Source organism: Callorhinchus milii, unplaced genomic scaffold (genome assembly GCF_018977255.1).
Source record: "Callorhinchus milii isolate IMCB2004 unplaced genomic scaffold, IMCB_Cmil_1.0 Scaffold24, whole genome shotgun sequence".
Lineage (NCBI taxonomy): Eukaryota > Metazoa > Chordata > Chondrichthyes > Chimaeriformes > Callorhinchidae > Callorhinchus > Callorhinchus milii.
This window is the reverse complement of record NW_024704765.1, coordinates 4,862,640-4,888,925: the sequence shown is the minus strand read 5'-3', so window position 1 is coordinate 4,888,925 and position 26,286 is coordinate 4,862,640. Positions and strand designations below refer to the sequence as shown.

At 47.2% G+C, this 26,286-nt stretch overlaps 2 protein-coding genes across 3 annotated transcripts; one reads left to right on the top strand and one right to left on the bottom strand.

The window, feature by feature from the left end:
* Positions 1-2,318: 2,318 nt before the first annotated feature.
* On the top strand, positions 2,319-14,056 carry gabrd (gamma-aminobutyric acid type A receptor subunit delta). 2 transcript variants are annotated; one of them, XM_007907281.2, is made up of 10 exons: positions 2,715-2,761; positions 5,893-5,952; positions 6,967-7,079; positions 7,827-7,894; positions 8,468-8,688; positions 10,453-10,535; positions 10,888-11,025; positions 11,391-11,546; positions 12,303-12,514; positions 13,391-14,056. In XM_007907281.2, exons 3-10 carry the CDS (start codon positions 6,971-6,973, stop codon positions 13,682-13,684), a joined length of 1,281 nt encoding a protein of 426 aa, XP_007905472.1. In that variant the 5' UTR covers positions 2,715-2,761; positions 5,893-5,952; positions 6,967-6,970; the 3' UTR covers positions 13,685-14,056. The 2 variants fall into 2 exon arrangements, with proteins under 2 accessions (XP_007905471.1, XP_007905472.1); XM_007907280.2 differs by lacking the exon at positions 5,893-5,952 and having other exon boundaries at positions 2,319-2,761.
* A 439-nt stretch (positions 14,057-14,495) lies between these two features.
* Positions 14,496-19,561, bottom strand: LOC103187680 (properdin). The gene is made up of 7 exons (XM_007907289.2): positions 19,546-19,561; positions 18,801-18,929; positions 18,183-18,305; positions 17,350-17,514; positions 15,563-15,730; positions 15,071-15,231; positions 14,496-14,742 (listed from the first exon to the last, which is right to left on the bottom strand). The coding sequence occupies exons 1-7, from the start codon at positions 19,559-19,561 to the stop codon at positions 14,680-14,682; spliced, it is 825 nt and encodes a 274-aa protein (XP_007905480.1). The 3' UTR covers positions 14,496-14,679.
* Between the last annotated feature and the right edge of the window lie 6,725 nt (positions 19,562-26,286).

Here is a 26,286-nt window from a genome sequence, read left to right as displayed (position 1 = left end):
TGTTGTTGATTACCCACCCTATTGTGTCCAAATTACAGAACTAAGCTATATCTTAAATGCATCCATTCTGTCTCAGTTGCCTCTTTACATCCCCCCTCAGATTCCTACCCCTTCGAATGCACCTATGGCCACCTCCCGCGCTCTCCCTCCCTCTATTTTATTCAACATCTAACCCCCATTCCTGTAAAACACTCCAAGGTATTACCCTCAGCGAAGGAAGCTGTACAACTCAAGTCATTGTTGTTTTACCGCCCAAGACTAGGTTAAACGTCAGGCCTTAGATGGTTCCACAGGCCTCTTACCTCAGGCTCTCTTCAATCCCTTCATCTCTTGTGGGCTCAATCTCTCATAACTAAGACTGTGACCAGAGCACACCTGAGCGCACCTTCAGTATTTAGCTGCCACTGATAATTGGTACCTTTTAGTTTAGTTTTTTTTTCAACTCTGAATTTAATTGATTCTGGAATTAAGACGTTCAAGCTTCGCAATTCCAATTACCTTCAAAGCACAAATAATCTCTGCTAATCTCCTGTTTCTTTAGAGCCTGAGAAACCCGCAGCTCTGGATTTGTCACAGAGTCACCGTCCTCATCACCCTGAATATAGGCAGAAGATTAAGAAGGTTCGCTGGTTCAATATCAATGTTGTGTATAACAGGATCACTAACTCACATCACTAACACTCAATCTATTGAGTTCTCAATCTCAGCCGCGTTGTGAAAGGGAAGCACAATCATGATAATAACAGACCTTGCATTGATATAAGCTGAAGAGACCTACTACAACAACAACAATTTGCATTTATATAGTGCCTCTCACGTGCGTCATGGATCGTTTATCAGTGAGGACGAGCCGGGGGGAAGGAGGAGGTGACCATAGGCATGGTCGAAGAGGAAGCTCTTCAGTCGTGAACTAAAAGAGGGGAAGCAAGGGGCAAGGTGGCGGCGGGATTGAGGGAGTTCCAAAGACTGGGGGGAAATCGGCTTTGCTGTTCTTTTTTGAGGTGCGTGTGATTGCACAAGACAAGGGAATAATAGCAGGAGCGGACAGAAATCTTAAGGTCAAGAGGAAAGCAGCTTGCAGCCCAACCAAGTCAAGGCTGAAGTCCAAGGAACCCAACAGAAACAGGTGGAGAAAGAGCAGGCAAGGGCAGGATGCCAGCACCCACATGGCAAGTAACTTGGCATTGGTACATTTAGAAATGTCAACAGTGTAAAGTCTAACTCTGCCCACCATGCAATCCCAGAATTTACTGCATTAAATCCCGTACAAATTCAATCGCACACACTGAGCATTCACAGGTTCTGGAGCCCCGAAATTCCACTCAGTATTTGCCTGTGACACTGTTTCAACTAAATAATTTCGGGTTGTACAGAATTGTGCAAAATTCTGAAATCCAGTCTGAATTATGAAGCTCTAACCATCATCCCTTCCACCCCCCACCCCCTCCCCACCACCCCATTGCTAAGGAAGCATTCAGTCACTTGCTCCCACTCCCTGTAACTCTTTCTCTAAAGCCTTCCTCTCTCCCTCCCTCCTTCCCTCCCTCTCTGCTTCCAAATGCTAAAACATTATCTGATTGACTACACCTTTGGCTGCTTCCCCTTCCCATCTCCCACTCCATCTCTGTGAAGTGCTTTGGGATGTTCTCCTAAAGCACATGCCTCTGGGTCACAAGTCTGCAGCAGACAGTTGGAGCTCTTAGATTAGGTTAACATTCAGTGCAATATTGGGCATTATTGGTGAAGCTGTCCTTCGGAAAGAGACTGAGATCTTGTGTGCACAGGCAGTTTAAATAACCCATGGCATTATTTGAAAAAAGGGATTTTCTGTCTCCCGGTGTCCTGACCAACATTCTCCCAAATAAAATTCATCACCTCATTTCACGGTTGTTTGTGTCAATTCGCTTGACAGTATATTCTGTGAAGCGCTTTGAGACGTCTCGGAGATGTGATAAGGTGCTATATCAAATGCAAAGATTATCATTATTAAAAATCTCTGTGAAGCGCTTTGCGACGTTTCAAAGTGATAAGGCGCTACATTAAATGCAAGGGTTATTTATGACATAAGGGCACGTTTTTGTTGCTGTCAGTTGGTGTTGTGGTTGATTATTCGCCAAACGCTTTGCAGGTACGTTCAACCCTGCATTAAACGCAAGGTATACTGCTAAGCGCGACGATGCACGAAACGTGGAGCTCAGAAATACATCCCAATAAGAAAAACGAAACAAGAATGGAGAAGGATTTCATTAGCACATCCATTTTAGGCAAGAGTAAAATTATTTTTGATGGGGGCGGGGGAAAAAAAAACACATGCAGGGGGGAAATGGAGCTTTAAATCCTGCTGGTGAATTCCAGGAGGTCTCACTGTCTCTTTAAATAGATTTAGTTTAATGCTAGGACATGATGAAGTAAGGAGAGTGGGTTGTACTAAACTGTACCTGTACTGTACTGATGCTCAGCTACTGGAGCAGCACAGAACAGGGAGGGCAAGGAGAGGAAAAGGCTGCACAATGGGGAACATGCAACCCTACCCAGGTCTTCAATGTGGACAGCTCCTCCTGTGAAGAAACAGGGGAGGAATCAGGGGAATCAGTGCCTGCAAGAAACAACCTGCATTGGTGGTTTGGGGGAATAGTGCAAGAGAGACAAAGAGAGAGAGAGAGAGAGGAAAGAGAAGAGGAGAGGAATATACAATGGAATTGAGGACTCTCCTATTCACATCCCAGATCTTTCTCTGCACTCACCATTACCAGCTCATCAGGTAAGGAAGTCACCACCAGATTTGACCAAGTTAGATCTTGTTAGGGTTAAAATGCACTTGTAACTTTCCCCCTGTCTGTCTGTCTGTCTGTCTGTGTATTTATTGTGTGTGTTTATTGTGGGTCACTGTTTTGTGGAGAGACTAAAATCTGTCCATTGCCATAAGGTCACTTGGCTCAGTCAGCATTTCACACCGTTTGGTAACCAGGTGAAATAAATAATAATAATAATAATAACAATAAAAATAATAAATAAACACACGTTAGTTAGTGACTTGGTTTGTTTACCCCTGAAACTGGACAGATATTGGACTGTCAGTCAGTGTTACAATGAAAATAATGCACATTTTGCAAAAAAAAATAACAAATGACTTCAGTTTAACTTCTTGCAGCCCTATGCTTGTCTCAAACGCTTTAACATTGTGTTAAACTAATCAATTAAATAGACCACAAGAAATTGAGTTACTCAGATCGACTTAAACACCCAGTAAGGTTTTAGGAATAATTTTGGTGCACTGTATTTGTTGGACATCATCCATGTGTTTTTCTGTGGGGCACGATTAAAATGCCAATTAATTTAAACTAAAGTCCCATTGGTAATTCGCCAAGAGATTTTAAACCTTTATCTCTTCTTTTTTTAATTGAACTTTTCTTTTTTTAAAAAAGTGTAAAAAATCATTGAAAGGACTTTTACTCACTTAAATGAGTAAAGGGAGAAATAAACGTCTGCCTGGATAGTTTCTCACAAAAACACACACATACCCAGACTATTATCTGGCAGAATTCAGAATAACCTAAATAAAATATGAATCTACTCAGAGGTGTAATATCTGACAAACCTGGGCTGGTGCAACTTGCCAGCTATCAAATATTTCTTTCAGTGTTGCTTGTTTGTGTTTCCTTTTAATAAATCGTGATTTAAAAATATACATATTTGTTTCAAATGCTTTAATATTTAGCGGATGTCTAACCAATTAAAAAGACCACAAGATAAGGAGTTTCTCAGATCGACTTAAATATGCAGTAAGATTTTAGATATGTATTATAATAATAATAATAGTTGCCTTTCATACAGCACCTCTTACGTTGAAACGTCTCAAAGCACTTCACAGGGAATTGCTGTCAAGTGTAGTGACTGTGTACTGTGCATTCAGCCGATTCCCAATTAATCTGGAGGATTGTTGGCCAGGGCATTGGCAGAGAGAAACTCCCTTCTCTTTTTCAAATAATGCAATGGGATCTTTAACGTCCGCCTAAAGTGGCAGAAAGGACCTTGGTTTAAGGTCTCCTCTGGATGGCATCACTGACAAAACAACCCTCCTCAAGGACTGTGCTGGAGAGTTAGCCTGGACTGTGAGCTCAAACCTGGCTCGAATACACAATCTTCTAACCCAGAGGTCCTTGACATGTGAACCAAGTCCTGATAACAGAATAATCACTGTGTAGTTTGGTGTTTGACAAAGGTCGCAATGATATGAGCAGAAGCATGAATCACAGAATCTCACAGCACAGAAGGAGGCCATTCGGCCCATCGTGCCTGTGCCTGCTCTTTCAAAAAGCTACCAACTAGTCCCACTCCCCGGCTCTTACCCCTGCAATTTTTTTCCATTTCAAACACCTATCCAATTCCCTTTTGAAAGCTACTCTCCAAGTTGAAGTTTGACCTTAAATGAATATAAAGTGGAATTACAATTGGAAATTTCCTCTCCTCCCGTCTCCGTCTCCCCCCCCCCCCCCCCACCACCAATCAGGAATGAATCCTGAAAAGCTTTGCCATAACCGCGTGACTCGATCCGCTGGCAAACAGCAAACTGCCTTGGCGTCCGGGAGAGACTTATGATCTTAAGTGAAACAGACGGGATTGTTTGATGCTGTTCTGGAGTAAACAAATGCTGATTGACGTGCCTGACTCACTCACATCATCACGGGCAGAGCTACGCGAGCCGAGCTCAACAGAAACTGGCGTGTGGGAGGTAAAAATCCTAATCCCCGCTGGCACAATATTGAAACTCAAGACAGCTTTTTATAAGAACATAAGAATTGCTAGACGAAAGAAGACCAAGGTCCATCTAGTTCGCCTTCCACCATCCTGGCAGTCACTTGACACGTCATGTCATGTCTCAAACTCTATCCCTGAGATACTGTTTCCCTAACAGAAATCTATCTCGTTTGTTCTTGAAATTGTTAATTTGTTTTCCCTCCCTCTTTCCCCTGTGTTCCTCCAACACCAGGAAATATCATTAAAGCCTCCACTCTCTCCCTTCCCCATTGTCAAGTTATTTGTTATTCAGTCAAAAGTTGTTGTGCAGCCGGATATCTGGGGCTGCTGCATTCGTGTAGTTCTGGGTGGGGTGGGGGTGGGGGCTGGGGTCGGCTGCATTGTCGGAGGTCTCGTCCTTCAGGTGAGATGGGTGATAAATATCCTGTGACGTTATTCAAAAAGTGAAGGGAGTTTCCCTGGCCACCTAATCACCCCAAACATAACTTGCTCATTCACATCATGGCTGTGTGCAAGGTTTTGCTGTGTACTATTTCACTGCAACGATTGACTACAAATTCACAGTCCTCGCTCTTGCCAGCAGTTCCGCTTTGAGACATTGATGTCAAAGGTGAAATACTGAATGCCAGAATTATTATTATTAGTATTGAAATCTATATAAAAAAAACAGGCAATGAAATATCTACTCATGTGTTCGGATGCTATTTCCTCAAAGGAAAAAAGGATCGAAATGGAAAAATAAACGGAATTAATGGGTTCTATGGGTATTTTTGACTTTTAATTATAGCGTTCGAGATAGGATTGCAAAAATAGGCTGGAAGCACAAAGGTATGACTTGCAATCAACTGTAATGTGGTACAAATAGACAATAATAGGCGTTTGATGCTAAGAGTGGAAGTTAGTTTCCAATCAGTTCTGCTTAACACAATGCACATAGTGTGTACTTAGCTGTAGGAAATTTAAAGTAGCTTATAATTCCCTACAGCGGAGAGGAGTTAGGGGTTTGTGGGGAGGGGAGGGGTGGGGGGAGCTGTAATCATTATGACATTTGACGGCTGTGAAAGCTACAGTATACAATGAGCTATACTATCCCAAAGCCCACCTTCAAGTAAAACTGTTTCTTTCGCCCTTTAGCACATGCCAACAGCAGCCGGACATCACTTTACAAGAGTTCTCTTCCTTTATTTTAAACTGGTGAGAAATACAGAAATGATCTGCCCTTCCCGCATAATCCTTGATACCCTGAACTAACAGAAATCTATCCTCTAAGTCTTGAAAATCTGAATGGATCCGGCATCCACAGCCTTATGGGGGAGAGCGTTCCAGATTTCCACTACCCTTCGTGTGAAAAAATGCTTCCTGATTTCACTCCTAAATCTTTAAGCTTTCTGGTTAGCCAGATGCCTTTAGCAAGATCCCAACAACCGTCATCCCTGGCAACGAGAATCACTGGAGGAGAAAAGCATCTCAGGCAAATCAGAAGTTGCGAAAATTTTAGTCTCTTTTTAAAATGTTTACTTAGTGTTTTCCATCTTCTCCCTGTTGTCACCTGTCACTGTTCCTCGTCTCCAGCTTGACTTTTAACATTAAAGCCTTCAACGTGAAGTAGGAAAAAAAAACACCTGCATATTTTTACGTGGAAGATAATTTCCAAATGAAATGAGCCATGCGGGTCTGTACTACTCCAGGGCGCTGCTGATGATAGTACAGCCCAGCCCATCGGCAGGACCTGGAAGGGCAGACCAGTCACTAGGGGCAGGGAATCCTCCCACTCAGCTTCTGTTACCCCTGCAAGCCAAAGCCCTAAAGGGAAGCTGGACAAGCAGAGGGAAAGCTTGCCAGACAGCGGTATCAGTGGCAATCTATGTAGTTTTAGCTGGTTAAATGGCAGCCAGTACCGCAACACACACTCTAGGGTCCCAAAAAAGCTTTGGCTGGTGCTAACCTGTGTCAAATACTGTGCCTGACCCATAGGCCAGAGAGTGCCACTGACTGAGCCAGGCTGACACTTGAGATGAACTCCTGAGATGAACTGCTTTACAATCGTTGTAAGTTTCTTTGACAAGTTGTGACTTGACAGCCACATTAATGCCATATTTGCATCTAAATGTCTGTGATCTCTTAACGCACGTCCCTGCTTTTGAGTGTAAATTGACACAGTAAACCTAAAGCATCTTCATTTCCCCCTTCCCCCCCACCGCTAAACAGAGCAATGAACGATCTTGGGGATTACATAGCCACCAACATAGAAATCTCCTGGTTGCCAAACCTGGACGATTTGATGAAGGGTTACGCTCGCAACTTTCGACCCGGAATTGGAGGTAAGTTGATGACTCAACAGAACCAAGGTTTGTCGAGCAATCTAACATTACAGTCCGCAACTGTGAAAGACTTTCTCTCCCCCACCCCCTGCCCCCCAAAAACAGTGTGTCCTTAGCTGCAGGTAGGCAGGAGAATTGATATAATGGTGTTGATTTTGTGCTATTTCTTAAAGGATTTCTTAAATAAGGAAGGACTTTACTCCAAACTATGTTGCATTACAGTTCAAGTCTGCACTGTTTATTGTCCACACCCAGTCTAACACTGCTCTCTCCGTTCCCTAAACCCCCGTAACAGCTCTCCTTCCTACTCGTCTATTCACAATTCCCTGTTAAGGCGATTTGTGGAGTCAGCTGTGGATTTTTTTGGTGGAGAATTCTATCCATTTCCAAACCAACTAAAACATGTGAGTGAAGGTTCAGGGTGCGTGTGAATAATGGCCAGGTCAATACTACACATTTTACAGTTAAATAGTTTGACTCTAACTTCATGAAATAATAATAATTTGGCCACTCAATCCACGACTGTTGGTGGGACGCTGCTGTGCGCAATTAGCTGCCGCGTATCGCCCACAAAATATAGAGTCAATCCACTTTGTAGTTATTCTGTGAAGCGCTTGGAGACGTCTCAACACGTTGGAAGGCACTATATCAAATGCAAAGATTATTATCATAATTCTAATTATTATTACAATGAACGTTTCTTCCTTCACTGTATGCTATTTACTCTTTGTGCTTTGAATTACACAGGACCACCTCTGAACGTAGCTTTGGCTATAGAAGTGGCCAGTATTGACCACATATCGGAAGCTAATATGGTACAGTCCTGTTGTCTATTTCCTGATTTACTCACTTGCAATGTGTTATACTGTGTGTGTTGGCCCTGATTTCTGGCTGATGCATCATTCCACGTAATATGGAACATAAGAGTTCGGTGGCGTACTGAGACCTCCAACTTGTCTCTGAGAGGACACTGGGTTCTCCGTGGACACGGATAAGCCCCCAAGTAATGTCACCTGGAATAGAATTGACCCATACGTTTCCAACTCTCCCCCCTCCCATCCAACACACGCACACACACACACCTTTGCTTGCTTTGCTGCCTACAACTTTATTTTTATTGTATCACACAGAAACCCATCATGACTGTGCTTAAGAGTACACAAAACCACCAGCACATATAAATTTCCCTGTGTCTGGGATGAAATGCGCACTCTCTCCCTCTCTCCCTCTCTCTCTGGAGAGTCAATACAGTCAATTCACTTTACAGTCACTCCTGTGGAGCGCTTTGAGACGACTCAAAGACGTAATAAGGCGCTCGATCAAATGCAAGGATTATTATTGTTATTATTATCATTATTAATAAAATATTCCTCCTGCCCCTTTGTCAGGAGTACACGATGACATTGTTTTTACGCCAGATCTGGAGGGACTACAGGCTGTCTTACAATCACACCAACAAGACCCTGGGGCTGGACAGTCGCTTTGTGGACAAGCTCTGGCTCCCGGACACCTTCATCGTCAACGCCAAGTCAGCCTGGTTTCATGACGTTACAGTGGAGAACAAACTCATCAGACTTCAGCCAGATGGAGTCATTCTCTACAGCATCAGGTTGGCCAATGCTTCTTAGGAACATAGGAACAGCCATTCTACTGGATCATGGCTGATCTGTATCTCAACTCCATTTACCCGCCTTTGCTTCGCCCACAAAATATACAGTCACAGTATTTTCTGTGAAGCGCTTTGAGGCGCCTTGAAGACGTGATAAGGCGCTGGAGCAAAATGCAAGGATTATTATGATATTATTATTATTTGCTCCATGTCCCTTGTCGATCGTAGCTAATTGGCGTCTTGCTCAATAAAAACAAGCGGAAGGAGGGATATTTACCGCCGTTTATATTTTTATTCCGAGACGCATGAAATACTTTGCGAACCTGGCTTCCTTTTCAATTGGATTCAATAACTAAGTGGTTAGGTCACTCCTTCCTCTTGTCTTTGTGATCATGTGCGAGTGAGAGAGAGCGCAGCCTAATGGCGATCGACTGGTTGGAGAGCCATTGCCACAGAGGGTCATCATTGCACAGTTACTTCAGGTCCCTGAGACTGAGAGAGAGACACAAATGACAGGTTGGATTTGGCTGATGCTACCTCGACTGAGAGTTTGTGTCGGAGGCTTCCGAGCTTCGGTGAAAGACATCTCCCGATTGATTGTGTAATCCACGAGAGGGAATTTATTTTAGAATTTGAAAGTAAAACTGATAAAAGGGAATTAAAAACCCAGAGGATGGTCTAATGAGGTTGCCTATGAGATAGAAATATTTATCACCCTCCTTTTAAGTGGCAGCTTTAAGCTCCCTTCCCTGCAGTGTTCAAAATACGGTTCAACTGCATTCAGGAACACAACTTCCAGTTAGTTGCAACCCTTTATGGCGTAGTATACACTCAAGCTGAGGTCTGTCAATTTACGCAGTGATCTTACTGTGCATTTAACAGCACAGCGTTTCAGTAATAACTCTTTTTGGGGGGTCAGCAGGGTGTCTGACACATGCGGAAACCCATCACTGTTGCTTAAGAGTCTCCAAACCAAGCTGAGGATTCCATGCATCCCACCTACAACAAGATAACAACATTTCATTTATACACCTACACATGGAAATCCCAGAGATAGATTTTTGGAATGGAATGCACTCTCTCTCTCTCCCTCTCTCTCTCTCTCCCTGGAGGGATGCATCCTGCTTACCTAATTCCAGAAAGTATTAAGCACAGGTTGTGGCTTGGGGACAAGGCTTGGGGACACTAGTGTGTCCGTGAATAACTCAAACTAGAAAGAAAGAATTAGCATTATAACTCGATGAATGCCCCACAGTCACTGTTGCCAGTGACTGTGTGTTTGCAGACAATCGCAGCAATCATTTGCACACAGAGAGGCCACACAAACAGCCGTTTACCTGGGGGATTGTTGACAGTGAGAGAAACTATCCAGTAAAGCTTTGTCATCAGCATGTGACGACACAACACAACGCAACACGGGGACTTCCACTTTTCGACAGAATCAGGGAACCTCCAAACGCAAACGCACCACTGGAGGCTGGAAATTGTGCTAATTAACACATCCTTGAACATTGCACCATGTTGGGGGACATCAATTACTGACTAAGTCAACCCACGCGCCTCAGTTTACCAAGCAGTAAGTAGGAACCCGGTTGTTAGTTGATTGGTGCGTCGTTTTTCCGGGGCTATTAATCCACAAAATATACAGTCCATTCACTTTACGGTATATGCTGTAAAGCGCTTTGAGACGTCTCAATAAGGAGTGATAAGGCGCTGTGTCAAATGCAAGGATTATTATTAATCATCATGCTTGTCTATTGCCAGGATCACATCCACTGTGGCTTGTGACATGGATCTGACAAAATACCCCATGGATGAACAAGAATGCATGTTCGACCTCGAGAGCTGTGAGTTGCTTATCTTTTGCTGTTAAACAAATGACCTCCATCTGGCACTTGTTACTAAGAGCTGTGGGACACTACCCTGGGTGAGGGGCGCTATATAAATGTGAGTTGTTGTTGGGGAGAAACCCAACCCTCGTCAGTTATTCCGATTTCAGAGCATTTCGGAATTCGGCACCTCATGGAATCCCGTCTTAACTTTAAAGTCATTTTTTCTGTAGACTTCCAAGGAATCTCACACGCACACACGCGCACAAAAAAAAGCTCTTCAAAATTAAGGATGTGTTTGAGAAGTTATCAGACTCTGGACACTCTCTGCTACATGAATAATGCCTATTCTTTTCCTTGGTTCTCTCAGACGCCTACTCGGCAGAAGACATTGTGTATCACTGGTCGGACAATCAGGATCAGATACATGGGCTGGACAATATCCAGTTGGCTCAGTTCACCATCACTAACTATCACTTTGTCACCGAGATGATGAATTTTAAATCAGGCGAGTAACCAGATTGAGCGATAGGGTCGAAGGCTTTTCTCAGAGTTACAATAGTGAGGCCTAATGTGTGGGATTCCTTCATAAGGAACCCGGGGTACATGCTTTAAGTATTTTTGATATAAGACGCTGTAAAAATGCAAGTTTCCTTCCTTCCTTCCTTCCTTCCTTCCTTCCTTCCTTCCTTCCTTCCTTCCTTCCTTCCTTCTTCTTACTCTCTCTTTCACACCTTCTTCTTTCTCTTTCTCTCTCTCCCCCTTTCTAATTTATTCTCATTCCCTTTCTCTCTCACTTCCTTTCAAATTAATTCTCTGTCTCTTCCTCTCATTCTCTAATTAATTCTCTCACTCTCTCTCTCTCTCCCGCAGCTGGTAGATTTCCGCGGCTGAGCCTACGGTTCCAGTTACGGAGGAACCGTGGTGTGTACATCATGCAGTCCTACATGCCATCCATCCTGCTGGTGGCCATGTCCTGGGTGTCCTTCTGGATCAGCCAGTCTGCGGTGCCCGCCCGAGTCTCCCTAGGTAACGGACGAAATTTCCCTCGTTCCCGATTTCTGACACGGCCGATAATTAATCACCTCACCACATCGACGCACTCGTTTGTTTCATTCTTTGAAAGCCTCCTCTTGAGGTCTGAATTCAGACCATGTGAACCATCAGAGGCTTAACCAGAGGGTTGGGACCTGCTCACCGGCCTCCACAAATCTCATCCAACTCTGAAGTTCCTACCCTGAATGGCCTACTCCTGTTCCTATGTAGTTTAGGGACTTAGGAACAGGAGTAGGCTTTTCAGCCCCTCTCTAGCCTGTTCCGCCATTCTACCAGATCATGGCTGATCTGTACCTCAACTCCAAATATCCGCCTTTGCTCCATATCCCTGAATACCCTGACCTAACAACAATTTCCACTGACCCTTTGTGTGAAAAAGTGCTTCCTGATTTAATTCCTAAATGGCCTAGTTCTAATTTAAGATTATGCTTCCTGGTTCTGGATTCTCCCAACAGAGGAAATAGTTTCTCTGCAATCTCTTTATCAGTGGAGCCAATACTCTGTATCATCAGAGAACAGGGTTCACAGAGCATTGAATTCTGCAGCGCAGGGTGTTGCTGCTGCGTTTCGCCCACAAAATACACAGTCACTACACTTTACAATATATCCTGTGAAGCGCTTTGAGACGTCTCAAAAGACCCGACAAGGCGCGATATCGAACGCAAGGATTATTATATATTATTATTGTGTTTGAGCACGTTGTGTCCCCCTGGTGTGTGCACGCTGCAGGAATCACCACCGTGCTGACCATGACCACCCTGATGGTCAGCGCCAGGTCCTCCCTGCCTAGGGCCTCGGCCATCAAAGCCCTGGACGTTTACTTCTGGATCTGCTACGTCTTTGTGTTTGCGGCCCTGGTGGAGTACGCCTTCGCCCACTTCAACGCCGACTACATGAGGAAGCAGAGGGCCAAGATGAAGACCAATAAGCTGTGCGCGGAGGTGAGTGAGACCGTTGAGTTAACTCGGAGTCAAGCGAAGGGTAAGCTTCATGCATCAGCTTAGACTTGTGATTCCAAGACCCGATGTGTGGGGGGGGGGCTTGAAACCACAACCTTCTCACTCGGAGGCAAGAGCGCGACTGACTGAGTCAGGCTGACACAGTACAGACAAAATCCCAAGTGGCTGAACTTTAATGCCAGACTGACACACAAAGAGTCTTAAGCCTAAGAACACAAGAAATTTGCAACAACTTACATTTCAAGGCAGCAGTGGTCCCAACAGGCTACGATTGGCCGCAAAAATCAAGCCTCTAATTTCAGCGTTTACATGTTACTTGAGCCCCACATAGTCTAAGACGACACACCAATACAGCACTGGGGGGGCTGTTGCATTGTCGGAGGTGCTGTCCTTCGGAGGAGATGTTAATCCTGAGGTCCTGTCTATCTGTTCAGGTGGATGTCAGAGATCCCATGAGTGATTAAAAAAGAGAAGGGAGTTTCTCTTTCCCGGTTCCTGGCCAGCAATCCCCCAAAATAAAATTGTCACTCACTCCGTGGATGTTTGTGGGACACTGCTGTGCTCAAACTGAATGCCACATTTCACCCACAAAATACACAGTCACTGAGCTTTATAATACAACCTGTTAAGATCGCGGTGACACCTCGATGACATGATAAAGCACTGGATCAAATGCAAGGATTATCATTATGGTCTTAAAATGTAATATCGGAGAAACGTTTAGAAAGCGGCTTAAGCTTGATCTCAATTTGGAAGCTGTCTTTTTTTTGGAGGCACTAAATTCACTTGCAAATCGAGCCCCCAATGTAGGTGTTGCCTTTCGCTGTGTGACCGTGAGCTTTGGCTGTTTGTGGGCAGACGGTAGTGAAGACGGGGAAACACGCCATGGTCCTCTTCTCCCTCTCAGCCACTGGCGTCCAACAGGGGCTGGTCGTGTCTAACAGACTGCAGCGGAGAAACCCCCCAGGCGACGAGGTGGAGAACGGCCGGAACAAAGCCAAGAAACACGACTCCAAGTCCGAGCGGAGGACCGTGCTCAAGTCTGTGTTTAAGCCGATTGACGCTGACACCATTGATATTTATGCAAGAGCTGTATTCCCGGCTGCATTTGCTGCGGTCAATGTCATCTACTGGGTGGCTTACACCATGTAAACACCGCTCCCCTCCCCCATACCCCGATTCGTTTACACCCCCCTTCTCTTTGCTTCTCCCCATCTCCCAGCCCCCGCCTTCTCTCTCCTTCTTCCTCCCCCCACCTCCTCCACTGACAGACATGACCACACAGCGTCGCTGCAGCAGAAACACCCTCCCTCTCCTCCCCCCACTCCCAAAAACCATCCATGAATACACAGAACTCATGCATGAAAGCCACCCCCACCCCCCCACCACCCAACTTTGGTTGCCGGGGGGTTGGGGGAAGGGAGGGGGTTCATCTTAAAAACAAACCCCTTAAATTAAGAAATGGTCTGGTGTCTCGGTACGAGTATACTATACAGCTGTAAATAATAAAACACGTTGAACTTATCGGTGTAAAAACCACCTGAGTGTTTGTTTACTGGCGAGCTGGGGCTTCGCACCTCACCTTTACAGCAAGTCCGTATCGGCGCGTCCGGAGGTCCTGATGCTATTGTGCGCCGGCGGCGGTTTAGATAAGCGTCATTTGTTCGGGAGTCGTGGGGTGAATAGCAGCAGCGGGATAGTCGCCGAGGCTGCATTTTGATTCAAAATAGCCGACTTCCAGGACGTCAGGTCACCACCAATGTCACGTCCTGTTCGTTACTTCCTGTGAGAAATGGGGCATTTGGGGGACAGATGGGGCACAAATGGTGCCGAGGAGGGCTGGCTTTACGAGTTCCGGTTTCCTGCCGGTTGCACTTGCTCACGTCCCAGGGACAATACACACACAATAGTTGGGGGTGGTGGGGGGGGGGGGGCGTGGGGGGGGAAACGAAGCTGTACGTCTAGTGTTTTCTTTTATTATTAAATACATTCTCTCCCAAATGTACAATCGGTGGTTCATACCACGAGTCCACGTACAAAGAGCACATCAAGCTCTCCGTGCAGCGAGGCTCTTTGAGCGTCGAGTGCTCGCCTCTCCCGTCCGTGTGTCAAGCGCGCGATCAGGGAACCAGTGCACGCACCCAGCCTTAAATCCATCTTCCCTTCACGACGGCGTCCATAGGGCGGGTGAGATACTTGCAGTAATCCAGCTGTGCAGAACAACAGCGACAACAACGACTTAACATTTACACAGCGGCCTTCACCCGGAGTAGTGTTCAGAGCGCTTAGTGATGGTGTCGTTTGACGTCAAGAGGGGAGAAAGGTGGGGGGTGGGGGGGGGGGGGAATGGTGGTCGTAGGCGCTGTCGAAGAGGAAAGTCTTCGTGTGCGATCTGAAGACGGGCAAAAGTAAACGAGCAATATTAAAAAGAGATGGGGGGGGGAAGGGAGAGAGGGAGGGGCAGCGAGCAGGAGGATGGGGTTCAAGCCAAGGGCGGTGCAAGGTGGAGAGGAAAAATCCCACGCGTCTCATCCTTACCGGAAATCCGCACGATCCCTCCTCGTAGTCGTGCCCGAGGCAGGGATTGCCGCTGTTCTCCGGAGCAGGGTTGTTGCACAAGCGGGAGCGTTTGACCACACCGATCCCACAGCTGGACGGGCAGGGAGACCAGAAGGTCCACGGAGACCAGCCACCATCAGCTGAAACCAAGCAAGAGACCGGGCAACAACAACAACACATTACATTTTCACAGCGCCATTCACATACACAGCAAGTAACAAGGCGTTGGACAGTCAAGGATTTGCACCCGAGCTGGGGGTTGCTATCAGAAGGGTTGGAGGGCAGAGAGGGCAGCGGTGGGAGAGGATTGGAGGGGGGAAAGGAGGGAGAGGTGATCACCTGAACTGTTAATGGGGGGGAGGGGGCGGGTTGCGGAACTATGCGAGGAGGGGAACGGATGGCATTGAGCGGGGGCCGGAGAGCGAGGGAGCGAGCGAGAGAGATACAGAGAGTGGCCGGGCGGGCGGTTACTTGGGCAGTCGCTGTGCCGGCAGGCCAGGTTCTCCTCGAACGTCCCCGTGCACGGGAGTCCTCCGTGGGCCGGGGCTGGGTTGTTGCACACTCGGATTCTCCTGGTGATCCCGGAGCAAAGCTGCGTACATGTGGACCAGGGGGACCACTCCGACCACTTGCCCAGCACTGTGGGGGTAGAGGTGGGGAGGAGGAGTTCATTTATTAATATTAATATTGTACTAATATTTCACCCACAAACACACAGTCGCTATACTGTGAAGCGATCTGAGAAGTTGTGATAAAGCCCTGCATCAAATGCAAGGATTAATATTATTATTATTATTTATTATTATTACGCGACTCATGAGGGACGCTATACAATTGCAAGTTATTGTTTAACTAAACTAATATTGTTTTTACTATTGAAAAAAAATCCATGAAATCGATTTTATGGATTTGCTTTTAATAAAGTGAAAACTTTCGCATTCAAAAAATAATAATTAATTTGATTACATTTTGAATTTTTAATAGAACTTAACAAAATCAAATAAATAAAATGCAATCTAATAAAATCACATTTCATTTATTTATTTATTTATTTATTTATTTATTTTTGTTTCACGTAAAAACGTTTGCATTCAAACAAATCCCATCAAGAAAAAAAGAATTGAACCAAAAGAAATAAAATCCGATTTTGTTTTTGATTAAAATTCAATAAAATATCTCGGTTTGCGGAGAAAAAGGGTTTTATTTCAAACAAACCAGCGGGAGGCGAAAAAAGCGCCCACCCAGGGACACATCACGTCACCGAGAGCGAGGGAGAGAGAGAGATTGAGAGAGAGAGAGAGAGAAAGAGAGATACCGTGCTTCACATCAGGATCATTTCTGGATCAGGATTAGCATAAATTTCTAAGTAAACAGAGGCCTATTTATAAAGACGAGTTGCACGGCTCCCATTAATTATTCAGTCACCAATTCCGTTTAAGGGCAAGTCTCTCTGAAAAACTAGAGACGTTACATAAATCCTGAGCGCTGGGTTCTGCTTCACCAAGTCACGGCTCTCAAAGCTCTCTGGTGACTGCCGTAGTCTTTACTCAACGACGACGACAACAACAACAACTTGTGTTTATATCGTGTCCTTTCACGCAGGGAAGTGTCCTGGAGAGCTTCACCAGTCTTTACACCTCGACGGTAGCTTTCAAAAGGGAATTGGACAGATACGTGAAAAGGAAACATTGGCAGGACTATGGGGTAAGAGCGGAGGGGAGGGGGGGGGGGGACTAGTTGGGTAGCTCTTTCAAAGACCCAGTACAGACCAGATGGGCGGAATGGCCTCCTTCTGTGCTGTAAGATTCCACGATCCTAACCCTAACCTGGATAGAAGCTTTAAAAGCGGGGAAGGCTCAGGAAGTGCGCCTGCAAGATAGGGAATAAGCGTTGAAAGCCGCAAATTAAACGTAAGCAAACACGGGTGACATTGTAAAGAATCCCACGTTCAAGTTGCAAAATAAAACCGCAAATATTTTCTTATTTTGGTTTATGGTTCAAATAAAATCTTTCCCGATATTTGGAGTAAAAAAGGCCATGCATTCAGGAGCCTGAAGTCAACGTAAAAAACAAACAAACTCCAGCGCCTGGAGTGTCCGGGAACGCAAAGTCGCGCCTAAAAAAAAAATTTGATCTGACCAAATCAGTTAACCTCCCCTTCCCCACCCCCTCCAGCTCGCTCTGCTCTAGCCGCCCCGACACCTGTACGCAGCCTCCCCCGGGGTGGCTGGGTGCGGTGGGTGCTGTGTGTGGGTTACCTGGGCAGGGGCTGACGCTGTCGCAGTGTTTGAGCTGCACCGAAGGCCCCTCGCAGCGCATCCCGCTCTCGGGGTGGGTGCACAGCCGCACACGCATGGTGTTCTGGACCCCGCAGCTCACCGTACACACTGACCAGGGAGACCAGGGTGTCCAGATACTGCTCCCTGTTCACACACCAATGCAGAGAGGGTCAGAGCACAGGCACACGGCTCACTATCTCTATTAGATACATACACACACACACACACATACATACACATACAACACACACACATATACACACACATGCACACACAAACACACACACACGCACGCACACACACACACACACACACACATGCATACACAAACACAACAACAAATTACATGTACACAGCGCCTTTCACGTCAGGAGGACGTCCCAAGCTATTGGACAGTGAAGGGTTTGCACCCGAGCCGGAGGTTGGAGTCAAGTGGGGTTGTGGTGGGACGCGGCCAAAGGTACGGTCAAAAGAGGAAGGTCTGGCGATGGACCTTGAAGGAGGACACGAGCTGTAGAGTTCTGAATCATCTGTAGCTTGTGGAGGGGAGAGTTGGGAATTCCAACAAACAGGGAGTTTGCATAGTCTTGATTAAATGTTTCTATACACACACACGCCCCTACACACACATTCCCCTACACACACACACACGCCCCTACACACACACACACACAGTTATTTATGACATTGAACACCTCCATGAACTACGTCAAATCTCACCCACGGAATCTATTCACCGGAGTTGGGGTGGGGGGAGGGGGGGACTGGGGGGAACGGGGGTGGGGGGGTGGGGGAGAGGGAGCCTGACCCACCTTGACATTTCATCCCGTCCCTAAAGTAGCCGTTCTGACAGACGCAGACGTAGGAGCCGAGGGTGTTGACACAGAAGGCGTTCTCGTCGCAGTTTCCCGCGTTGACCATACACTCGTCGACATCTGTCGATGGGATATGGAAACCCGCTGGCGATCAAACCGTGACTCGGGGGAAACCCTCCCTGACCAATGAACTCTCCCCTCAAGCTCAGCATAAACAGCAACCGTGCCCCCCCCCCCCCCCCCACCCCGAGAACAGGTTTTCCCATAAACATCTTACAACGACGTAAGAATGGGGGACAATTCGTAAATCCCCGTCTTAACTTAGAAGCCAGTTCTTTGGAAGAATCGTGGCCGGAAAAAACAGCGCAACTCTTGGCAGGAAAAGACTCTTCCACTGCCCCCCCACCCCCCCCATGCCCCCCAACACCATCCGTCCATCCATCAACTCCCGCCTCCCCTGCCACCCACCCTGTCCATCAGACTCCCCCTTTCCCCTGCTGACCCCCCCTACCCCCCCACCCCCAATCCCCACCGTGTTTCAAGCGCTCTGGGACGTGACCCCGTGTGAGGGGGCGCTATATATATGCAAGTTGTTGTCGTTGCTGTTTGTGGTACCTATACAAGAATACAAGGCATCTCCTTCATAACCATCCGGGCAAAGGCATGCGTAGGAGCCGTACGTGTTGATACACTTGGTGTGCGGCAGGCACTGCAGAGGCATCCCCTGACTGCACTCATCGATATCTGCAAGACAAGACCAACAAGCTGGAATTAAATGGCAAATGATCTTCTTGTAGAGTCCTGTAGTTCAGCGGTTAGAGCGCTCGCTTTGCAAGTGAGAGACCTGAGTTCAATTCCAGGCAGAGGGCGAAACCTTGGGCAAGTTTCCTTACTCCACACAGAGCCTAATAATAATCCCTCCAAAACCAAACAATAATAAATTGGTCATTTTCAATCTACGACTGTTTGTGGGACATTGCTGTGCGCAATTGGCTGCCGCGTTCGCCCACAAATATACAGTCAATTCACTTTACAGTGTGTTCTGTGAAGCGCTTTGGGACGTCGAGAAGACGTGAAAAGCGCTATATCAAATGCGAGGATTATTATTATTACTCCCCCTCACTGACAGTCACCCTGTGCTGGAAGGGGAAGAGCTTCACCCGCCTCCTCCTTCACCTTGAAGAGTATGGCTGTGACGCCACCTGGTGGCTGCTCTGGGTACGGCGGCCCATATTCGTGGGTCAGAGCATTCGCACAGAGGAGCCAACGCTTTCTTCACCGCACAAGTTACTGACCTCGTCGCCCAGGGACAGGAAGAGGCCATTCAGCCCGTCAGCCAGTTCAAAATCCTGGTCCTCACCTACAAAGCCCTCCATGGCCCTCGCCCCACTCTGCGACCTCCTTAACCCCTACCAACCCGTCCGCTCCCTCCGCTCAGCCGGCTCCGACCTGCTCCACGTCCCCCGACCCACCCGTCCCACGATTGACGGGAGACCGTTCAACCACTCTGCCCCCAACCTCTGGAACTCCATCCCTCAATCACTCCGCCTCGCCCCCCCCCCCCTTAGCCTCCATTAAGTCCCACCTCAGGACCTTCCTCTTTGACCATGTCATTGGTCACCCCCTTCCCCTCCCCTCCCCTCCCATCTCCCCCCTGACCCCAGCTCGGGTCTGAAATGCTGTACACTGTCCAGCGCCTTGGGACGTCCTCCCGACGTGAAAGGCGCTATACAAATATAATCTTGTTGTTGCTGTTGTTATTGTTGTTGTTGAGACTGAATTCAAGAATTTTCCAAAGTTCTGCGGGATCTCAAAGCTTTCGGGATCACCGAGGAATTTCCGATGTGTCCGACTAATCTTCGGCTCGCGACGTCCCTGCGTGCAACCCCCGAGGTTCAGGAATACTCGCCAGTGCAGTGGACTCCGTTCCCCATAAATCCCTCGTTACAGATACAGTGGTGAACGCTTCGTGTTCCGTTGCATTGCTTGGAGATGTCTGGGGGAAAAAAAGGGGAGCTCGCTCGTTAATCTTACATTGAGCAAACGAACTAGCGAAAAAACACAACAACCCTCTGATCCGGAGACAAAGTGCCTCCGCCTGCCCCTTCTCTACCCCCACCACCCACCCACTCCCCTCACAAGCTCTACAGGTGTCAGAAATGACACCTTTCTGGAGTCCTGTAGCTCAATGGTTAGAGCACTCGCTTTGCAAGTGAGAGACTTGAGTTCAATTCCAGGCAGAGGGCGAAACCTTGGGCAAGTTTCCTTACTCCACACAGAGCCTAATAATAATCCCTCCAAAAACAAAACAATAATAAATTGGTCATTTTCAATCTACGACTGTTTGTGGGACATTGCTGTGCGCAATTGGCTGCCGCGTTCGCCCACAAATATACAGTCAATTCACTTTACAGTGTGTTCTGTGAAGCGCTTTGGGACGTCCTCCCGACGTGAAAAGCGCTATATCAAATGCAAGGATTATTATTATTATTATTATAAATGTACTCAGCACCGGCTACTGAAAAACTGGGCCTTTAGCCCCGTTTATTGTTATAATTCAGACAGAGCAAAGCCCGGCTCAGAGACGCGCTGAGAGAGGGAAGAAAGAGAGAGAGAGAGAGAGAAAGGGGTTCTCTCTCAAGCGTGAAAGAGCCCTAACACAGCCAGTAACTGTGGTATGTGGGTGTGCGTGTGTTTACATTGCTTTCACCCGAGTGACAGACTCCTGGAGTCTGTGGATTCCGAGAATCATTGGATTTATGGCTCACGAGAGCACTTGCAGAGCAAGATGTTCAACAGGGCGGAGGCAGCAAACAGATACAAACGATTCCGCTTAAGATTACCATCTTTTTTTCTCTCTTAAGAGTTTTGAGAATCACCCCGTTTCTTAACTGAGAAATTCGCGGTACATTGATAACGGGGCCTTATCGCGTCGTCGTCGAGACGCGCAGCACTGAGGAGTTCTCAGGAAAGAAATGCGTCCGTTAAGGGACGCAGCAAATTAGATGACGTGAAGGAAATGTGCCTGAGGCAACCTGCCAAACAGTAAGCTTTGTGTCGGTTGTGTTTCCCAGCTTCAAAGTCCTGGTGTGAGTTAGAGCGACGTAGACGGGAGTGTCGTAAATCACACTGATATGGATTTAGCCTTTGAGCTGCACAAGGGCAGAGGAACACCCTGCGTACCTTTCCTGATTTCAAACAGCCTCTGTGCTATCGCCACTCTCCCGGGCACCTGCTTAATAAAGTCGTACATAATCGCTCGGATGTTGCCAAAATCATCCTCTCTGGAAGAGATTAATGTGTTAAATCAGCAGGATCCGGCCTGCTCCGGGTCCCCAGCCCTGCCTGCCCCACTATCGGCAGTCGGTTCTTCAGCCTTTCCGCCTTCACCCTCTGAAACTCCATCCAACAGTTCTTTCGCCGCGCTCCCTCCCTTGCCTCCCTGAAGGCCCGTCTCACGACCCTTCTCTTCTCTTCGACCGTGCCTTCGGTTCACCCTCCTACCCCCATCCTCCCTGCCCTCCACCCTTGCTGATCCCAACCCCCAGCTCGGGTCCAAATCCTTGACTGTCCAGCGCCTTGGGATGTCCTCCCGACATGAAAGGCGCTGTGTAAGTGTAAGTATGTTGGGTTGTATTGTAATACAATGTGTCTTACTGAATCCCATCGATAATGATGCCCTCTGTCTTGGTGGCCAGAACAATCACATCGTCACTGTACAGGGTCGGGTTCCAGGACTCCCTGATCCACTTGATCAAAGTGGTGCTCGATATGTTGAGGTAGTTTCCCAGGTCGATTTGAATCACGTCGTTCAGCAGATACTCGCCAACGTCTACAAAAGACAGAGAGCTTTTGATAATCTTATTTGATAATGATAATCCCTCCAAAAATCCAAAACCAATAATAAATTGGTCATTTTCAATCTACGACTGTTTGTGGGACATTGCTGTGCGCAATTGGCTGCCGCGTTCACCCACAAATATAGTCAATTCACTTTACAGTGTGTTCTGTGAAGCGCTTTGGGACGTCCTCCGGACGTGAAAAGCGCTATATCAAATGCAAGGATTATTATTATTATTATTAGAGCGAGTGAGCACTCGTTAAAAAGCCAAGCAGCCCACCCACAATGTCGCCCCCACTCCCCTCCCCGTCTCCCCCATGCCCCGAAATTCCATCGCCTCAAAATTCAAGACCGCACAGAATGTTTGGAAAATTCGGGTCTCGATTTGGAAGCGGTTCTTTTCTGAAACTGCAGAAAGATGGGAGAGAGAGAGAAAGAGAGAGAAGGGGGGAGGGAGAGTAAAGGTAGGTGGTGGTGGTGGGGGGGGGGCGTTGGGGAGGGTGAACAGAGACATGCGACTGAACTCGTTGCTCAGTTGCGTGCTGTTTCTGCTGCGAGGTGGGGGTTAAGGGGTTACGGAGGGAAAAAAAGCAGGAAAATGGGATTTAAGAGGTTCCGCCGCGATCTAATCAACTGGCAGAACAGGCTGGAAGGGCTGAATGGCCTCCACCTGTTCCCTCATTGGGATCTACCTGAATATGGCCTCGGTTTAACGTCTCATCCGACGGACAGCACCTCTGACAATGAAACACCCCCCCCACCCCCACACCGCGCTGCATTGGAGCATCACCTTAGACTAGGGGATTCCAAGTCTCGACGCGTCCCAGTTTCAATGCGGGGGGGGGAGAGAGAGAGAGAGAGAGAGAGAGAGACAGGAGTCCGTTCTTGCCTATTGTCGGGCTTTCAAGGATGAAGTAAAAGCGAAGCTTGGACGGGTTGAGCAACTCGAAGGCAGTGAAGTCGTACGGCTCCACTTGCTTCTTCAGCTCGTCCAGGATGTTGGTCTCCAACTCGACCCAGAAGGAGTTGGGGTAAAAGTCGTCCTCCTTGATCTTGTGCAGCTCCATCGCGAGGTTGTCGTTTTTCCATTCATTCTTGTCCAAAAAGTCCGGGTGAGGTTTCAGCCGCCTCCTATAACTGCACAGAGAGCGCCGTCAGACACCCGACTCCAGAGCAGCACATGATTTGCGCTTACTTGCGCTTGTGGAGCCCTGTAGCGTAGACTGTGCAGCGCCTTGGGACGTCCTCCTGACGTGAAAGGCGCTTTATAAATGGAATCTTGTTGTTGTTGTTGTTGTTGGTTAGCGCGCTCGCCTCACAAGTGAGGGGACCCAGGTTTGAGTCCCGACCGGGGGCAGCGCGAGACCTTAGGCAAGTTTCCTTACTCCACACGCCTCTGTTTACCTGGCACTAAGTTGGAACCTGGTTGTTAATCGATTGGTGGGTCACTTTCCGGCGGTAATACTCTCTCCCAAAACAATAATAATAATTTGGTCACTCAATCCACGACTGTTTGTGAGACATTGCTGTATGCAATTGGCTGCCACGTTTCGACCACAAAATATACAGTGAATTAACGTCTCAATGACGTGATAAGGTATTATTACGCCTTGAAAATCTCAAAGCATGAAAACCTGAGCAAGGGCTTCCCACCATTTACTCTAACATGTCGTGACCATCCGGTTCATTTGGTTTGAAAATACAGCCACCAATTTGCACGCAGCAATGCTTCTTCACAGACATCCACAAAGCAAATGACCAGTTTACTTATTTGGGGAATTGTTTGTTGGCCGGGACACCGGGAGAGTGAAACTCCCTTTTCTTTCCAAAAAGGTGCCATGGGAATCTTTAACGTCCACCTGAACAGGTAGAGGGGACCTTGGTGTAACGTCTCGTCCCAAACATGGTACCTCTGACAATGCAGCACACCCCCAGCACTGCATTGGAGCGTCAGCTTAGACTATGTGATTCTAAGCCACAATCTTCAGACCCAGAGATAAGAGCGCTACCAACTGAGCCAGGCTGACTCACAGGCAAGGGGGCTGGCAGTAATTGATTCAAAGAGCTGGCACAGGTACAATGGGCTGAATGGCCTCATGTTGTGCTGTCGTTAAAGAATTTAAGATTTAAGGATCATTAAAACCGGTTTCTCTGGATGTCCTGATATAAATGTCCTCAACAGCCACCAAGAGGAGCCAGTGTGCTAATTTGCAAAGAAAGCCACACTCATCACAAGGAACGCACCGCAAAACGGTGCAAACTTCACCCCATGATTGTCCTTGAAACTTTTTTCCCCTGAAATTACCTCGAGGTTGATGAAGAATGCACATATTTGGAGAGAAATTCTCCTCGGCTCTAGATTTCCTCCATTTTTACAGAGCGTTTCTGAGCCCGGAAATTGGTGAATTGTTCAATTGGGTCTTAACTCCAGCTGAATTCTGGGCGGATTAAAATGCTAAATAAATGTGGCAAATCCAGACTCGGATGGAATTTCCCACCTGCTGACTCCCCACCCTCCCACCCGTCACCTCTGGTTGGCTGACTCGGGCCTCCTGCTTGACCCTCGTCCCCTCCACTCTGCTATCGGCGGCCAGGCTTTCAGCAATTACGCCCCCGAAACTCTCTCCCTCAATCCCTCCACTTTGCCCCCTCCTTCCACATTTTCAGATCGCCTTCCTCTTCGAGCGTGCTTACGGTCACCTCCTCCCTCCCCCCCAGCTCTGTGTTGTGCTCCGCCACTGTTAAGCGCTCCGAGACGCTACCTGCGTGAAGAGCACTATATAAATGCAAGTTATTGTTTAATCTCAGTGCCACTCAGATATTCCCCATTATATATCTGACATAACTCCCACTGAGGGGGGGATAAGCAATGACCAATTGATCTCTTTCAACTGATTGCTCCACAATAACAACAAATTACAGTTGTATAGCACCTCTCGTGTCAGGAGGACTTCCCAAGGCGATGAAACACAAGAGCGAAATGGAGTCAAATTTTGGAAAATGGAATCTGAGCCTTTACAAACGTGGAAAGACAGGTTAAAAATACACACGTCACTGATTCACAATATAAGGACCTCCCTTTAGCCTGTCCCCAAGCTCAGCTGCCCTCAACAATGCGAGGCACGTGCCCAACTAATTATAATAATATTCCTTTATAAATAATAATTTTAGCTTGCAATATGGTGTGTATTTTATTCACCTGCTATTGTACAGCCTTTGTACCTGTGATAACTTGATCCTTCAGCTGAATAAAACTTAAACCATGCAATCTGCTTGGGATTATAATCACCCGTGATCGAAATATTGAATGTGACGTGTTCTCCCAGCGACTTTGTGATGAGGCAAGTTTGGGTGCCTTGTGCACTGCAAATCCTTTTGTCAGAGATTTGGATCATCTCTTCAGGTTCTTGACAGGAAATAAACAAGATGTGTTAGTCAATTTCTTGAGATAGCAGATCATTTCCTTTCGCCAGAGTGAGAAATTTACTGCAAAATAATCTGCTTTTATAGCATCTTGGGTCATGCCTTAAAGCGCTTGGCTGGAGATATTACCATGGAGCGTGGCAAAAAGTGATGTCATTTTTCAGACAACAAGATCCCACAAACAAAAGCGAGAAGAGCAGCCAGTTAACATGAAAACCTCCCCGCCACCCCCCCCCCCACCACCCCCCACACACACAGAATTAGGTGCAGGTTGGCAAGAGTCAAGCCTTAGGGGCCCCAGAGTGTACGTTTGAATAACTGCTGGAGTCTAACCAGCAAAAAAAGCATAGCCTGCTCATTGAGGCCGCTGGCTGGCAAGCTTTTCCGCTGCTTGTCCAGCTAGGACCACCCTACCCGTTAGGGCTTTGGCAGGGTTAACAGGAGCTGAGTGGGATGACTCTCTGCCCCCAGTGACTGGTCTGGCCTTCCAGTTCCTGCCGATGAGCGAGGCTGGGCTGTGCTGTCACCAGCAGTGCCCTGGAATACCATGGACCTGCCTGGCTCAGGAACTGGTCAAGAGACCTTCATTGAGGATTGGCTCGATTCTGACATTCCATTGCCAAATATGTCACATTGGAGCTAGTTAAGATTTACCCCTCACACTCCCTCGAACCAACCCCCCCCCCAAAAAATAGTCACTAGTTGGTCTTCTTATAAACAAACCCTCGTATAACATGCACCTCAGTGACTTGGCTGCTAAGTGTTCTTACCTTGGCAGTTATTAAGGCCATCGCCAGTGTATCCAGGAAGACACTGACAGTAAAACAACCAGCTCAC